We start from the raw sequence: 17800 nt of genomic DNA, 5'->3' as shown, positions 1-17800 counted from the left end.
ATAAATGGACAGGGCCCACTATTGGAAGCAGGTCATGCTAATAAATTGCTTAGCAATTGAGTTGTAGAATATATCTTCTGCACCAGGATTTCATTGCGTTGAGGTGTCAGACTGGTACCATATATGCTACTTTGATTCACTTTTCAATTTAGGAAACTTGTACCGAGACTGAACTATGGGGGTGATGATTCCTGGGACCATTACATAACATATATAAGGGTGGAAAAAACTCTTAGATTTAATTTTATTGTAATGATCTCGTCTAGTGTACCATGCTGCACGATTCAGAGCTCTCCCTTTCTCCTTCCCCATCACCAGGTCAGCAGCTGGTGCTGGAGGGGCTGAAGGCGTCCCGGGAGAGGCAGGAGCGTGGGCAAGCACCCGTGGCACTCCTGGACCACCTCCTGCAAGAAGACGGTCTTCAAGACGTCACTATCATTCGTCTCCTTACAGACCTCTTCCTCGCTGCCGCAGACACGGTTGGTGGTGTCATGAATATTGCTTCCTCTGCTTAGTTTCCTTGCTCGCTCTCTCTCTCTATACTTAACCATTTGTTTACTCTGCCCATTTTCTCGCTCTGTTTACCTCTTTGGTCGCTGTTTTGGTTACCTCTTTGCTCGCTGTTGTTTACCTCTGCTCGTTGAATTTACCGCTTTTCTCGTTATATTTTTTTAGCTGTCTGCTTACCCGTCTGCTCAGTGTTTTTCTCACGGATTCCTGCATTCTTGTTTTTTAATTTTCTCTTTGCTTAGTTAGTTTAATATGTTTATTATGCACCCCATACCCATCCTGTGGGCGGTAGTCAAGAGATTACAGAGGTACATAATTGGTCCAGGGACTGGACTCAGTTTTGATAGCTGAGCAGGTTACAAAGGTAATGAACTAGATCTGGTCACAGTCGTAACCAAGTACAAAGGTAATGATCTCCAGGTAGACCTGGTCACACTCATGACTAATTTCAAAGGTAATGAACTAGATCTGGTTACAGTAATGAGAATTGGCAAAGGTAATGAGCTCCAGGTAGAGCTGGTTACAATCATGACAAGTTTCAAAGGTAATGAATCGTGAACACATGATTACAATCATGAACAGTTTTCAGAGTAATGATCAGTTTACAAACATTGTAGGGAACTTTGCTTTTCCCCTCTTTCTTACCGCTTGGTGTAATGTCTACTTGCCCTTTGCTCGCTATTTGTATATCTCTTCTTATTGATTGCTTCTGTGTACATACCTGTTCTCATTTTATTTTCCGTCTCTTGGCTATCTGTCTTCTGCTTGCTATCTTCAATTTTTCTAAATTTTGTATGATTTTGGGTTCATATTCTTTGATTTTTTAATGCTTCCTCTATTTTTCCTTTGCTTATTCATACATTTAATTTTCCTGATATACATTCAAATGTTCTTAATTAAATTTCTCTGTTATGATGAGCAGAATCTTCGTTTTGTAAAAAATATTTACGCTATACCATCATGCACTCTAATAATTTTACAAATATTATGTGCAACCACGTACTGATGTACTATGTATTCTCATGTACCATGCCCTCTCACGTATTTATGTACTGTGTGCACTTATGTACCATACACACCTACACGTACTGATGTACTGTGTGCACCCTTGTATCATGCATTCCCACATACTCATGTACTGTGTACTCTATTGTCATACACTCCTACACGTACTGATATACTGTGTTCACTCATGTACCATGTACTCCCATGTACTGTGAACGCCCGTGTACCATACACAGTGTGTGTGGATGACTTCGTTTATGATCATTTAATTTTAATGTTTTCATGACTTAATTTGTCTGTTTGTTACTACATTCTATAGAATGTATAGTAGTTGTGAATTTATATACGTATTAATTTATATAATTTTCTGTTAAATAATGTTTCTTTTTCATTATTATTATTATTAATGTTAAGCTATTTATTTTTTTTTTTCAAATGAGGTTGCTAGAGCGACTATTGTTATGTTTGCTTATCCGAGGAGAGGTAACCATAGCAACTGGGGATGAGGGAGCAGCAGCCACACTGTCATCCCCGCTACTTAACCTTCATTGGTTACTTGATTGGTCGTGAAGGGTGTATAGGAGTGTATGTTCAATGGAAATACGTCAGGGGTTAACTCAGGAGTTAACGCAGGGGACGGGCACAACTCAAGCCCAAGACACCTCAGTTATGAAACTAGCAGGGCAGTACCAGACCTCAGAGGTTTACCGAGTTTTTCTTTTGTTATACTGTTGCAGTTTCTATGCGGTAACTTTATAATGGTAAAAATATGTCTATTATACCGACAGGTTGGAAAAAAAGACAAAATGCAAACACTAGGATATTTTGCCTTTTTTATTTTTTCCAATAACTTTCGGAATGTCTATTCAGATAAACCTCAATTTTTTTTTTAATAATTGTTTATCTCAGTGGTGTATAGTTTTTAATTGTTATAAGACGTACAGCCCTATTTATCAGTTTTAAAAATAATATATTTTTGGTTATTCTTCTGAGCCTAGTAGAGCAATGATCATTAGGCATTATTATTTTAATTATTATAATAAAAAAGAAGCGCTAAACCACAAGGGCCAGATCATTATTCAGAGCTACGCAACAGTGACTATCACGATGCTCTCGATTGGCTCAAATCAGCTTATGCTTAAAAATATGACGAATTCATTAATTAAAGTAATTTATTTATTCTCAGTATTATTCATAAATTATCACATACACTTTAAGATAATCACTTCCAAATTAGGCTATTAGCGCTTCGTAGATTCTTCAAAACCGTGGGATTGGTATTTTCTTTGCCAAGAAAAATGGGAAAATTTATCCCAAGACGAATTTAATATTACAGAGTTCGCTTAAATTCAACAAACTTTTGCTTTAAATCTCAGTAGTTCCTAATCCTAGGGTCGCGACCCCGGACTTCGGTCGCCAGGGTCTTTTGATGGGTCCCGGGTGACCTCTAGCCCTAAAATGAAAAATCTTAAATTTTCAATACCAGCAAGAAGAAACGTAACGAGGGATCGCCATGAGAGGCAGTAATAATAATAATAATAATAAATGGCTGCATTGCGATGTTATTGCATTTTACCGTGGCAGCTTGCTAATTCTCTCAAACCCCGGATTTTTGAGGAATGGATGGGGGTTGGTCATCTCAAAAATGTTTCCTCCGGCCATTCTTGTGGTCAGACCTCATAATTTCTCTTAGCGACTATTTATTCGGATGCTAATTAGGTGTAGGTACCATTTGGGTCACGAGATTGATGTGATTTCATATTTTGAGACATGGATAAAAAAAAAAGCTAGGATACTACTGTGCGCCTTAGTGTAACAACATGAATACACTGTATAACTGTGTGGCTCTGTGGTTATGTGCGGGAAACTAATGTAACTAATACTGTCAGTTTATTTTTTATCGGTTGTTGGCCAGTATCTCTCAAAGGTCTTATAAATTCCTTTGAAACTTTTCGCGAATTAGCCTCATGAACTTGGTTAATAGTGTGTAAATTATGATTCTCTTGTCTTAAACTGTGAGAGACTATATCTTTCTTTCAACACACCGGCCGTATCCCACCGAGGCAGGGTGGCCCAAAAGGAAAAACGAAAGTTTTATTTATTTATTTATTTATTTATTTTGTCTTTGCAAACAGTACATTGAGATTTTGTATATTTAGTAATATATATACAGGAGAAGGGGTTACTAGCCCCTTTCTCCCGGCATTTTAGTCGCCTCTTACGACACGCATGGCTTACGGAAGAAGAATTCTGTTTCACTTCCCCATATATACGCAATTGAATTTCGGCAACTTCATTCATGTAAAGGTTTAAAAAAGTTTTCATGTTGGTATATATTCTTAGTAAGTCAGCGGCAGGTCTCGGTTAAATGATACAGAACTCAAAGCTGCTCATAATGTGATTTAAATCCCACAGTACAAGGAAACTTTCTATTCCGACAAACAAAATATCAGCAACAGCAGCAGCAAATTTTAATGGCTTCATATACTTTGCTGCCAGGTTGACCACCAACACAAAGTATAAACATGAAAGAAAGCAGGAAAGGATGTGAACGTCTCTTTAGCACGTCCAGCAAGATTATTGTCTTGGTTCCCGGAAGTGAGGCCAGGGAAGATGCTACCTTAACCTTGACTCCTGCTGCCCTGGTTTTTATGAGACAGACAGATAGACAGAGACAGAGAGAAGATAGAAGAAGGAAGAGACCATGGCATTAAATTTTTCTGAAGGTGTTTATAAGATCCTGAATTAGTTCCAAGCCATTCGGCTACAAATTCATAAAATTAACCTTACTCCAATTTTTAAAATATATGCTTGATAATGGCGACTCTTCAGCATATTCCTTAATCTTGGGAAATATATATCCAGAGTTTGATAAAGTTTGCTTATTCGTCTGAGCTTCATTGAATATTTCCCTTCCATCACTCCGAGGAAAACAACTAAATATAGCAGTAAAAAGTTTTTAATGGACTTTGCTTTATTTTTCACCAAACTTAATATAGCAGCTTCCCTTAGCCTTGCTCAAATTTACACATTATTATTATAATCACGGGGGAGCGCTAAACCCGTAGGATTATACAGCGCATGTGGTAGGGAGGGGTGGAAGGTATTCAGGGTCAATTCAGGGAACCGGAGCACAGATCCAATTCCCTAGATCAAGAGCCCCTCACCAGCGTCAAGGAACTTCCCTTGAGGGATACACAATAAACAATAATTTAATTTAATTTGTAATAACTCAACGGCATCACAGGGGTCCAAGACCCACAACTTGAAAACCACTGATATAAAATACCGAAAAGAAAATTTGGTTATAAATAACAGAGTTGCCCTCTGGTGGAAGTTCCTAGAATCAGATAGTGTAGTCTCATTCCTTTATGCAAAAACCTAGCAATGAATAAGCAGAACTGATGTGCTAAGTGAGAATGGTATTTCCTTAAGTCAATTTTCCTAAACTTTACGTTTATTTTATTTTATATATATATTTTTTTTTTGGGGGGGGGGGGAGGGAAACTATCTTCAGAGATACGCTGGTGTACTGGGAAAGAGGGTTAATGGGGGCTGCAGGTATCTCACTTGGTCTCCCTGGCGATCGAAATATCCAATGTTGTTTTTTTTTTTTTACAGATAATTCACATTGGAATATGTAGCGCCAGTATGGAACTCATATCTGGTTAAGCATGTAAATAAGTTGGAAAAAATGCTGAGGTTTGCAACGACGGCAATCCCAAAACTGAGCGGTACGAACTAGGATGAAGGGCTAGGAACTAAATCTGACGACACAGGAGGACAGAAGGAGCTGAAATGACATTAATACGGCGTACAAAATGCTCAAGAGGAATCGACAGGGTGGAAGGGCAGAGTCTGAGAAGCGAATCTCCGATATGCGAGGTCACAGCTGAAAGTTCAAAGCACCTCCATCGAAGACACCGCAAGACTCCAAGCGGACATAAACCAAATATTCAAATGGGCCACTCAAAACAATATGAAGTTCAATGAAGAGAAATTTCATCTACTCAGATATGGAAAACTTGATGAAATTAAAACTGCATCGGGGTATACGACAAATTCAACCATTGAATAGAGCGAAAAAGTAATGTGAAAGGCCTGGAGATCAGAGGATCAGATCCTGAGGGTCAGAGGATCTCGCCTTCAAAGACCAGAACAGTGTATCTACCCCATCTGCTAGGAATGGATAATGAGAACATTCAAAACTAGGGACGCCAAGCCCATGATGATTCTCTTCAAATCGCTTGTTCTCTCTAGGGTGGAATACTGCTGTACACTAACTACCCCCTTCAATGCAGGCGAAATTGCTGATCTGGAGAGTGTACAAATAACTTTCACGGCACACATAAGTACGATAAGTAAGTTACTGGGAAAGGTTGGAGGCTCTTGATTTGTGTTTCCTGGAACGCAGGCGAGAGATACATGATAATATACACTTGGAAAATCCTAGAGGGATTAGTACCAAACTTGCACACGAAAATCACTCCCTATGAAAGCAAAAGACTTGGCAGGAGAGGCAACATTTCCCCAGGAAAAGCAGGGGCACCACAAGTACACTGAGACAACACAGTAAGTGTCCGGGGCCCAAGACTGTTCAACTGCCTCCCAGAATACATAAGGTGGATTACCAATAGACTTCTGGCTGTCTTCAAGAAGGCACTGGACAGGCACCTAAAGTCAGTACCTGACCAGCCGGGCTGTGGGTCGTACGTCAGTTTGCGTGCGGCCAGCAGTAACAGTCTGGTTGATCAGACCCTGATCCACCACGAGGCCAGGTCTCAGACCGAGCCGCGGGGGCGCTGACCCCTGAAACCCTCTCCAGGTAAACACGAGTCACAGGGATGTTAGGAAATATTTCTTTAGTCTTAGAGTGGTCAGGAAGTGGCACGACCTAGATAGCGAAGTGGTAGAGGCAAAATCCATACATAGTTTCAAGAATAGGTATGATAGGGCTCGGCCAGCAGAGAGTCGGGGCCAGGAACTGAGACTCGACCCCTGCAGCCTCCGTTAGGTGAGAACGAACACACACACACCGAACATATCTGAAGCGTACATCAATCAAATAACTGCTGTAGCATTTGGGTGATTAGCAAAGCTAAGAATAGCGTTCCGGTACTTCAGTAAGGAATCATTCAGGATTCTGTACACACTGTAGGTCAGGCCCATACTGGAGTATGCAGCACCAGTCTGGAACCCACACCTAATCAAGCACGTCAAGAAATTAGAGAAAGTGCGCTATGTTTGCATCGCGACTAGTCCGGGAGCATGTCCTACGAGGAGAGGATAAGGAAAATCGACCTGACGACACTGGAGGACAGGAGAGAGACAGCGAGGGGCGGGGGTCAGAATAGCAACATATAAAATACTGAGAGGAATTGACAAGGTGGACAGAGACAGGATGTTCCAGAGATGGGACACAGCAACAAGGGGTCACAGTTGGAAGTTGAAGACTCAGATGAGTCACAGGGATGCTAGGAAGTGTTTCTTCAGTCATAGGGTTGTCAGGAAGTGGAATAGTCTGGAGAGCGGTGTGGTGGAGGCATGATCCTTTAAGAACAGGTACGACAAAGCTCAGGGAGCAGGGAGAGTGAACCTAGAAGCGACCAGTGAAGAGGCGGGGCCAGGAGCTGTGAATCGACCCCTGCAACCACAATTAGGTGAGTACACACACACACACCAGCACCAGTTTGGAATCCACACCTAGTCAAGCACGTCAAGAAATTAGAGAAAGTGCAAAGGTTTGCAACAAGACTAGTCCCAGAGCTACGGGGATTGTCCTACGAAGAAAGGTTGAGGGAAATCGGCCTGACGACACTGGAGGACAGGAGGGTCAGGGGAGACATGATAACGACATATAAAATACTGCGCGGAATAGACAAGGTGGACAAAGACGGAATGTTCCAGAGACGGGACACACACAAGAGGTCACAATTGGAAGTTGAAGACCCAGATGAATCAAAGGGATGTTAGGAAGTATTTCTTCAGTCATAGAGTAGTCAGGCCGTGGAATAGCCTAGAAAGTGACGTAGTGGAGGCGGGAACCATACATAGTTTTAAGGCGAGGTATGATAGAGCTCATGGAGCAGGGAGAGAGAGGACCTAGTAGCAATCAGCGAAGAGGCAGGGCCAGGAGCTATGACTCGACCCCTGCAACCACAAATAGATGAGTACAAATAGGTGAGTACACACAACCTTGGCCTTGACTGAGTGTGCCCTTGAGACTTGAACTGACAGGGAGCTAATCAGGATGGATACCTCTGCCCCCTCTCCGAGTGATCACCTCTCCATCACTTTCACCACCCAACCACTGTCTCCACCACCATTATCACCGCCGCCATCCCCACCACTATCATCATCGCAACCGTCACCACTCTCTACCCCACCACTACAGCCGTCACCACCACCACTGTGTCCATCACTGCACTCACCACCACCGTTATCACCGCCCTCACCACTCACAATCCCATCAGTATCACCACCCCACCTCTCTCACCGCCGCTACCACCACCACCCTACCACTATCACCACCGCCACCACTATTTCAATCACCACTGCTGCCACCACCTCAGTCACCACTATTAGCCGCATTGTTATTATTATTATTATTATTATTATTATTATTATTATTATTATTATTATTATTATTATATTTTATATATAAACATAAAATTGCAAATATAAACAACAATGGTAACTGCTTACCGTAGTAACAGTGAAGCTCCCGTTACTGTGTATATAACCGTTTCTGGTGTTACCTGGAGGTTACCTGGAGGTTATTCCGGGGATCAACGCCCCCGCGGCCCGGTCCATGACCAGGCCTCCCGATGGATCAGGGCCTGATCAACTAGGCTGTTACTGCTGGCCGCACGCAGTCCAACGTACGAGCCACAGCCCGGCTGATCCGGCACTGACTTTAGGTATCTGTCCAGCTCTCTCTTGAAGGCAGCCAGGGGTTTATTGGCAATTCCCCTAATGCTTGATGGGAGGCTGTTGAACAGTTTTGGGCCCCGGACACTTATGGTGTTTTCTCTTAGTGTACCAATGGCGCCCCTACTTTTTATTGGGGGCATTTTGCATCGCCTACCCAGTCTTTTACTTTCGTAGGGAGTGATTTTTGTGTGCAGATTTGGGACCATTCCTTCCAAGATTTTCCAAGTGTAGATTATGATATATCTCTCCCTCCTGCGTTCCAACGAGTACAAGTCAAGTGCTTCCAAGCGTTCCCAGTAGTTAAGGTGCTTGACAGAACTTATACGTGCAGTAAAGGATCTCTGTACACTCTCTAGATCTGCGATTTCACCTGCTTTGAATGGAGATGTTAATGTACAGCAGTATTCCAGCCTAGAGAGAACAAGTGATTTGAAAAGGATCATCATGGGCTTGGCATCTCTCGTTTTGAAAGTTCTCATTATCCATCCTATCATTTTCTTTGCACGTGCGATCGTGGCGCTGTTGTGATCCTTGAAAGTGAGATCCTCAGACATTACTACTCCCAGGTCCCTTACATTATTTTTCCGCTCTATTGTATGGCCGGAGTCAGTAGTATACTCTGTTCTAGTTATTATCTCCTCCAGTTTTCCATAACGGAGTAGTTGGAATTTGTCCTCATTGAACATCATATTGTTTACCGTTGCCCACTGGAAAACTTTGTTTATATCTTCTTGGAGGTTAACCGCGTCCTCAGCAGATGACAGCCTCATGCAGATCCTAGTATCATCCGCAAAGGATGATACGGTGCTGTGGTGTATATCTCTGTTTATGTCTGATATGAGGATAAGGAATAAGATGGGGGCGAGTACTGTGCCTTGTGGAACAGAGCTCTTCACTATGGCAGCCTCCGATTTAACTCTGTTGACCACTACTCTTTGTGTTCGATTTGTTAGGAAGTTGAAGATCCATCTCCCCACTTTCCCAGTTATTCCTTTAGCACGTATTTTATGGGCTATTACGCCATGATCGCATTTGTCAAATGCTTTTGCAAAGTCTGTGTATATTACATCTGCATTCTGATTTTCTTCCAGTGCATCCAAGGCCATGTCATAGTGATCCAGTAGTTGTGAGAGGCAGGAGCGACCTGCCCTGAACCCATGTTGCCCTGGATTGTGCAGATTTTGGGAAGGAAACAGTTTAACATGTTAAATATTCTTTTGAGAATCACTGCTTAAAGCCTATCGACTACACTACGGTTACTAAGGCTTCGCGTAACCTTTTCACCACCGGACAATACTGTAATCCCTATTTTAGGGGTTAAAGTAAACTCTCAGCATATATACGCTGGAAGAAGTACACTTTTCTGTGTATATTTTTCTGTGGGCACATGCAGAATGGGGTATAATTTTTTTATGGAAAAGAAATGATGATAATTAAGGGAAAAGGAGGGGGTGAGGGAAGTGAAGGATGACGCAGTGGAGGAGGTGGGGGTGAGGTAGTGGTATTAGGGGTGAGGTAGTGGTATTAGGGGTGAAGTAGGTGCAGTGACTGTTAGGTGGGGGAGGTGGACTATTATAACTGTTCATTGGGAAGAGCTAAAGCCTTATGGGAGGTGGATGAGATTGATAATTGGGAGGGGGTGGGAATGAGTTCAGGTAATATCTTTTGATGAGGTTGTTTACGTGATATTGTATAGTCATATTTGTCATTACTATGCCCCATAGTGACATCAAAAGCTGGTTATCTGTCAGGGTGGCGGGAAGTGCTGCTGTTTCCTAGCATGATCCTGTTCATGTAGTCCAAACATTTTAATGAGTGTAACTGTTATTTGAATCTATCTTGATTCACTTGAGTGGTGACCTGTACTAAGCTCAGCGAGGACGTGTCTAGTGTACTCTCTGTGGACTGAACCATGATGCCCTCCATCGAGCAACTTTACCAGCAGCTTAAGGAGGAATTGAGGGTAGCAAAGATAGAGATACGGCGATTGACTGAGGAAAACAAGAGGATTCGTAGTCCTCCTGTTGTGAGTCCTCAGGTCAAGAAGGAAACCTGGACAGTGGCAGGACAGCATGGAATGAAGTTGATGATCAAGAAGACGAATGGAAAGGTAGAAACGATGAAGAAGAGACTGCTGTGGAAACATCTAATGCATTCTCCGTGCTACCCGACGAATGTGAATCGACTACTGGGAACGTCACGACGAACGACACCAGGGAAGGTAAAAATGTTGTTGGGGATTGCCAGGTTAGGTATATGGATAGGGCCTTCTGCTTGAAGGATAGGAGTAGGAGACAGAGGGTTTGCTTTCTTGGGGCTAGGATGGAGGATATTGTTAGCCGGCTTGACATCATGAACGGTAATGGAATCAGTCCTATTATCTGCCTCAGTGCTGGAGGCAATGATGTAGGCAAGTGTAGAAGTGAGGATTTAGTCAGAAGGTTTAGGACAGCAGTAGACGTAATTAGGAAGAAGGGGGGGCACCTTGTTATATGTGGCATTTTGCCAAGGTGTGTTGGAAATGAATGGTTGTCCAGAGCAATTGGTATTAATTGTTGGCTGGGCAAACACTGTAAGGATAATGCAGTACCATTCATTGACAACTGGGACCACTTCTATGGCCGAAATGACATGTATGCCAGGGATGGGGTTCACTTATCCAGGGCAGGTGTGGGTTTTCTTGCTAGCTCAGTTGAGGGGATTCTTAGAACTTTAAACTAGGATTAGTTAGAGGTATGGGTTTAGAAATGAAAAATAATGAGTATGGATATATTGACTTAGGCTTTGATATTATGAATCTTAATAATAACAGTCATGGAGTAACTCTGGGTAATAATAATTTCAGAAATTGTGTAAAAGCAAAGGTGAATAGGAAAAATGTGCAGAAGAAAAAACATATGATGGTATTTTATGCTAACAGTCGAAGTGCAAGAAATAAGATTAATGAACTACGTTTGGTAGCATGTGCTGGGAACTTTGATGTCATTGCATTAACTGAAGCGTGGTATGATTTAAAGAGTCGGGATATGACTGCTGAGTGTAATATTCAAGGGTTGAAGTTGTTCCATGTGGATAGACGTAATGGGAATGGGGAAGGAGTTGCATTATATGTTCGAGAAAATATTAATTGTTGCATAAAAACAGGTATAAAAATAGATGGAATAGTACAGAATCTGTTTGGGTAGAGTGTGTAGAGGGTCAAGAAAAACTAATTCTAGGTGTAATATACCGACCTTCAGGCTTAGATCACGATAGAGGGAGACTTCTTTGAGACGTAATTGTTAGGGCTTCTAGACACAATAACGTAGTGATAGTAGGGGATTTTAACTTTGGTCAAATTGACTGGACTTCTTTGACCGGTAATCTGGAGTCAAGTGACTTTATGGAAACGGTTCGGGATTGTTTTCTGAAGCAGTGTGTAACAGAGCCTACCAGGGGTAATAATTTGCTCCACCTAGTCATGTCAAATAAGGAAACACTCGTAAATAATCTGGAGATCACTGAAGAGCTTGGCGCAAGTGATCACAAATCCATCACTTTTAGCATTAACCGGGACTACAAGAGTAATGATAATACGGTAAAAAGCCCTGATTTTCGTTCTGCCGATTATAGTGGACTTAGGGAACACCTGTCTAATCTCGATTGGGGTTATCTAGCTAATAATTTTATTGATGATGATCATACTTATGATTACGAAGGGATCTGCGTTTATGATTTATTTTCTTAATAATGTACACCGTGCTCAGAGTATATACATTCCCCAGAGAGAAATTAGGGCTAATAATAACGATCCCAAATGGGTTAACAGTAGGCTAAAGCATCTATTAGGGAAGAAACAGGGGAATTTATAGGCGCATCAGAAGAGGAGAGGTTAACCTTACTGACCAATATGTTCAGATTAAAAGAAGTAAAAAAGGGGATTAGAAAGGCTAAACGTGACTATGAAATTAGAGTTGCTAATGAATCAAAGACCAATCCAAAGGGGTTCTTTCAAGTGTATAGGACGAAGGTGAAGGAAAAAGTAGGACCTCTGAAAATAGGGAATGGACAGCTGACGGATAACGAACTGGAAATGTATTCCTTATTTAATGACTATTTTTTTTGTCAGTTTTTACACAGGAAGACATAAATGAGATTCCAGAAATTAACAATTATTCAGTTCCTGATGAATTCAAATTAACGAATATTACTGTCACGAGGGACATGGTTATCAGATAGAACAAACTGAAGCAAAATAAGTCCCCGGGGCCCGACGAGTTGTTTTCCAGGGTACTTAAGGAATGCAAGATGGAACTTAGTCATCCATTAACAAGTGTGTTTAATGCGTCCATCCTTACAGGTATTGTGCCAGAGTTGTGGAAGATGGCTAATGTGGTTCCTATATTCAAATCAGGGGATAAATCCATTCCTTCAAATTACCGTCCAATAAGCCTGACATCTATAGTGGGCAAGTTATTAGAATCAGTTATAGCTGACATTATTAGAAGTCACCTTGAAGAGCATAACCTGATAAATGAATCTCAGCATGGGTTCACGAGAGGTCGTTCCAGCCTGACAAATTTACTGACATTCTTCAATAGAATATTTGAATTAGAAGACAGTGATAAAGAATATGATATTGTTTATTTGGATTTTAGTAAAGCCTTCGATAGAGTACCTCACAAGAGACTCTTAAGAAAAGTGGCAGCTCATGGTATGGGAGGTAAAGTTCTAGCATGGATAGAGGCATGGCTTACCAATAGAAAGCAGAGAGTCCATTAATGGGGTCAAATCTGAATGGGGATTAGTCACTAGTGGCATTCCACAAGGATCAGTTTTAGGCCCTCTCTTGTTCATAATTTACATTAATGACCTTGATGAAGGATTACGAGTGACACGAGCAAATTTGCTGATGATACAAAGATAGGCCATATAATTCAGTCTGAGGAGGATAGCAATGAACTCCAGGAGGATTTGGACAAATTAATGTCTTGGTCTGAAAAATGGCAGATGAAGTTCATTGTGGATAAGTGTAAGGTACTAGTCCTTGGTAATGAAAATAACCCTTGAAGCTATAAACTAGGTGAAGTAGAGCTTGATCATACAGAATGTGAAAAAGACTTGGGAGTCATGGTAAGCAGAAATCTAAAGCCAAGACAGCAGTGCCTAAGTGTGTGCAACAAGGCTAACAGATTACGTACTAGGATTTATCTCAAGAAGTATAAGTAACAGAAGTCCAAAAGTTATTTTACAGCTCTATACATCACTAGTGAGGCCTCATTTAGATTATACCGCTCAGTTTAGGTCTCCTTACTACAGGATGGATATAGACTCATTGGAGAACATACAGAGAAGAATGACTAAAATGATTTACTGTGTAAGGAATCTCACCTATGAAGATAGACTTTAAATCTCCACTCTCTGGAGAGACATTGAATGAAGGGAGATATCATTGAAATGTATAAGTGGATGACGGGCATAAAGAAAGGTGATACTAATAAAGTACTGAGGGTGTCGAACCAGGTAAGAACCAGAAATAATGGATTTAAGTTGGATAAATTTAGATTTAGAAAGGACATAGGTAAGTACTGATTTTCTAACAGAGTTGTGGATGCGTGGAACAATCTTCCCAGTAGGGTGATCGAGACTAGGACTTTGGGCAGCTTTAAAAAGAAACTTGACAAATATATGAGTGGGAGGGGCTGGGTTTGATTTGTGTCATTGGGTACGGGAGTAAATTCTTGGGTAGCTTTGGGTAGAGGTTATTTTGATAAGGACTTGCCTTGTATGGGCCAGTAGGCCTTCTGCAGTGTTCCTCCATTCTTATGTTCTTATGTTGTACCATTTATTATGTTCTAGTAATTCTCTAAAAACAACATTGTTTTGATCACCACGTAGCAACTTTAGTCCTATCATGACTCTAATTTCAGGTATTCTATTAGTAACACTAGGCATACCTACCAACCACCTAAACCCCTACCCCAGTAAACTCCTTACCTCACCAAACCCCCTACCATCTCCTCCCTCAACTACCAATATACATCTTACACAAGAGTAACTTCAGCCCTGTGCGAAAGAAACATTTGAAACTACTAAACTATAGTGGAATATTGAGGATATCATCATCGTCCTACTGAGCCTAATCAGCACAAGCACCATTAGCTCTTTTATGGAACCCATACTATTTGATGGAAGTGAGAGGGAAACATTACTAGCCTTGTCTATATTGTTACTATCACATATAAAAGAATAAGCACAAACTTCAGGTGAAATCACTGTTTAACTCAAATAAGTCAGATTTACTTTATTGGGGTTTCTTCGTTAAATCAACATACTTCGTATCTGGCAATATAAACACAAATGCAGTATAATGTGATCCTTTATTGACTACGTTTCGCCCACACAGTGGGCTTTTTCAAGTCACAAACAGAACTTGAAAAAGCCCACTGTGTGGGCGAAACGTAGTCAATAAAGGATCACATTATACTGCATTTGTGTTTATATTGCCATTGTGTCGGTATTTTATACCATTTATTTCCATACTTCGTATCTGCCTACCACACCTGTGTGCCCAAGACCATTGCAAAAAATGTTTATGCTGTGTACACAAAACATAAATACTTATCCACAAACTGTGGGTGTTACTACCATGTGAGTTTTATATATAATAAAGTAGTGGCACACTGCCCGTGTTTTTCCACCACTTAACTCATGTAGATTAGTGTAGCCACACACTAGGTGTTCTCAACGTGTAATTTGTTTTAAGAGCAGGATATACCACATACTGCGGGGGTTCCCACCTTATACACAGGAAAGCAGCACGCTGAAGGTCTTTCCATGGCTCTTAAATTTAAAAAATAAACTCGTCTACAGACGTCCCACACGGCCATCTGGTCCTTATACCTGCTTGGACGTCACCCAAAGGAGGCCGAGCGGGCCCGGCGGGAGGTATTAACTGCTACGGGAGGCTCGCGAGAGGTGAAAGGGAACCATTTATCTTCCCTGCCTTACCTGAAGGGTGTGGTGAAGGAGGCACTAAGGATGTATCCCGTGGCACCCTTCCAGACCCGGGTACTGGGATGTGATACACAGCTGGCAGGATACCTGGTTAAGGCCGGGGTGAGTATATAAGAGCACAAGTAAAGGGTAAGTGCTAAACCCATAGGGGTCTAGTGGCACTTGAGAATGAAAGACAATCAGGTTCAATTAATAAACTAGCATTAAATCACATTCATATAGTTTTTAAATGTATACCTAGAAAAGTTGGACGTTAAAAATAGCTAGACAGTAAGTATTGTAAAGAATTATTGTAAAGAATTGTAAATGTTATTTTTATACGTGCATAAACTGTGTGATCCTGCAGACGATGGTGGTGCTGTCAGTGTATACAACAGGGCGTGACCCAGCACACTTCACCAACCCTCACCAGTTCTGCCCCGAGCGCTGGCTCAGGGATGCCCCCGAGGTCACTACTACAAATACCTGTCCCATTAATAGTGAGGCCAAGTCCTGCACCTCGCCTTCAGGTTCCATCTCCACCACCAGCAGCGCTCCCATCGGGCGCCTTCATTCTCATGCCTTCATTCCCTTCGGAGTGGGTAGCCGCTCGTGCATAGGACGTCGTGTGGCGGAAACGCAGCTGCACCTTCTCTTGGCGAAACTGTTGGCGGCCTCAGACCTGCGCGCAGTCAATCAGGTGGATATGGTGATGCGCATGGTGGGTGTGACGTCTGAACCTCTTCAGCTCCTAGTTACACCATTAAGTGATGAAGCTTCAGAATGAAGTAGCTACCCGCTGAAGCCTAGAAAATATTAACTGTCTCTGTCTAGACCTATATCGATTTTGTTGGGTTGACCTATATGTATATATGAGATTTTGAATGAGTGAGAGTATATTAACTAGATAAAATGGAAATTTATTTTAGCTGTTTCATAACGTAGAAGAGAACAGAAAGAGTAACTCAAGCCAGTTTTAATAAGATTATTCATTAATAAATGGGCATTGTCTGCATAGTATTTTTTTTAATAAGTTAGGGTACACCATCTTTGTAGGTTGCTTTAATTTGTACAAGATGTTACAATTAATCAAAAGCTAGCAGCGACGTTTCGCTGGATGGTTTTCATACGTTGGATTGTCGATTCGAATCTACTAGTCTGCACAAAATAATTGCTAAATTCTTATATACATAAGAACTGGACGGTTGATAATATATTATTAAGAGTGCGTTCATGTTCGTTTTCACAGAATTTAAGGTGAAATATTCACACTTAAGAAATACTTCGTCTTCAGCTGCCTGCCACGAGTAACTATAATCCAATCTTGACCGAAGATTGGGCCAGTCGTTGGTCCAAAACATACTTTAGTCGCCCACTAAGGATCATGATAAAACTCTTAACTAGAGCTAACCGATATAATTATGGCATTTACAATATCACAATGTACTGAACGTTGTGTATTCGGACAGGATTCAGACCTTAAGAAATCCTAATTCCTAATATTAATATACTTTATAATGTTTGAGTGTAATTTCTCTTCTCTCAGATCATATTACATTTTGTAGAAAGCTTTTAAAAATAGAAACATCAAGTTTAAGTACGTTCTTGATTATTACTTACAGATTAGTTTTTTGTGTGTTTCCATAATTGACAATACTCGTAACTGGAAGGTAACAGTATGAACGAGGTTTAAAAAAATACCATGTTATGCACAGAAATTATTTCATATAATAATGTTCTTTATTATTTTGTTAAAAAAAGGTCTTTTTTTTTTTTACTTAAGACACTAACCTGGAGTCACTGTTTTCGATTCTCTGATGTACAGCTCAACTAATTGTTTAATCTAGCTAGTATTTTTTGTACAAATATCTCTTGTCACCTTTGTAGGCTACTGTTGTAGTGCGACCAATCCTTAGTGTATGATAATTAAGTCTTAAGCACTTTCCGTGGATTATTATTGTTTGATATAATCCCCGCTCAATTCTGCTTTAATGTCATCCTCATTCAGGTCATGTAGGTTTTTATTATACCATGGTATAGTCTGTCCCTCAGTGGTTCAGTGAAGGTGACTATGTCCCTGGATTTATTTGATATCTGTCAAGAGTTTGTAGCAAAACGTCACCATCGCAGTCAGCAGCAAGGAGTAATTAAAGTTTATTAGGTCTCATATTGTGTACAGTTACCTTAAAAACATATGGAATGACAAAGTGTATATGGAACTTAAAACATGTCATCGAAAATGTCTCTGAGTCTATGTCTTCCATTTGTAGGTTCTCTCAAGTTCGATAATTGTGGCCTTCAGGGAGAGAAACCCCTCTTATGCGTCACACCTTAATTCGTTATTTTTCATATTTATAATAATAATAATATGTTCCAT

The 17800-nt window shown here is 41.0% G+C and overlaps 1 protein-coding gene across 1 annotated transcript in view; it reads left to right on the top strand.

Moving 5' to 3' along the window:
* The window catches only part of sad (Cytochrome P450 family protein sad), a 44186-nt gene extending 27742 nt beyond the window's left edge, over positions 1–16444 (top strand). Inside the window, exons 4-6 of the mRNA XM_053772963.2 lie at positions 319–479; positions 15301–15546; positions 15791–16444. Coding sequence (XP_053628938.1) covers positions 319–479; positions 15301–15546; positions 15791–16210 — 827 coding nt within the window. The 3' untranslated portion in view covers positions 16211–16444. The remainder of the gene's footprint in view (positions 1–318; positions 480–15300; positions 15547–15790) is intronic.
* The last annotated feature ends 1356 nt before the right edge of the window (positions 16445–17800 follow it).

This window comes from Cherax quadricarinatus, chromosome 9 (genome assembly GCF_038502225.1).
Source record: "Cherax quadricarinatus isolate ZL_2023a chromosome 9, ASM3850222v1, whole genome shotgun sequence".
Lineage (NCBI taxonomy): Eukaryota > Metazoa > Arthropoda > Malacostraca > Decapoda > Parastacidae > Cherax > Cherax quadricarinatus.
Note: the sequence above shows the minus strand (reverse complement) of the source record. Positions and strands in the feature narration are given on the sequence as shown.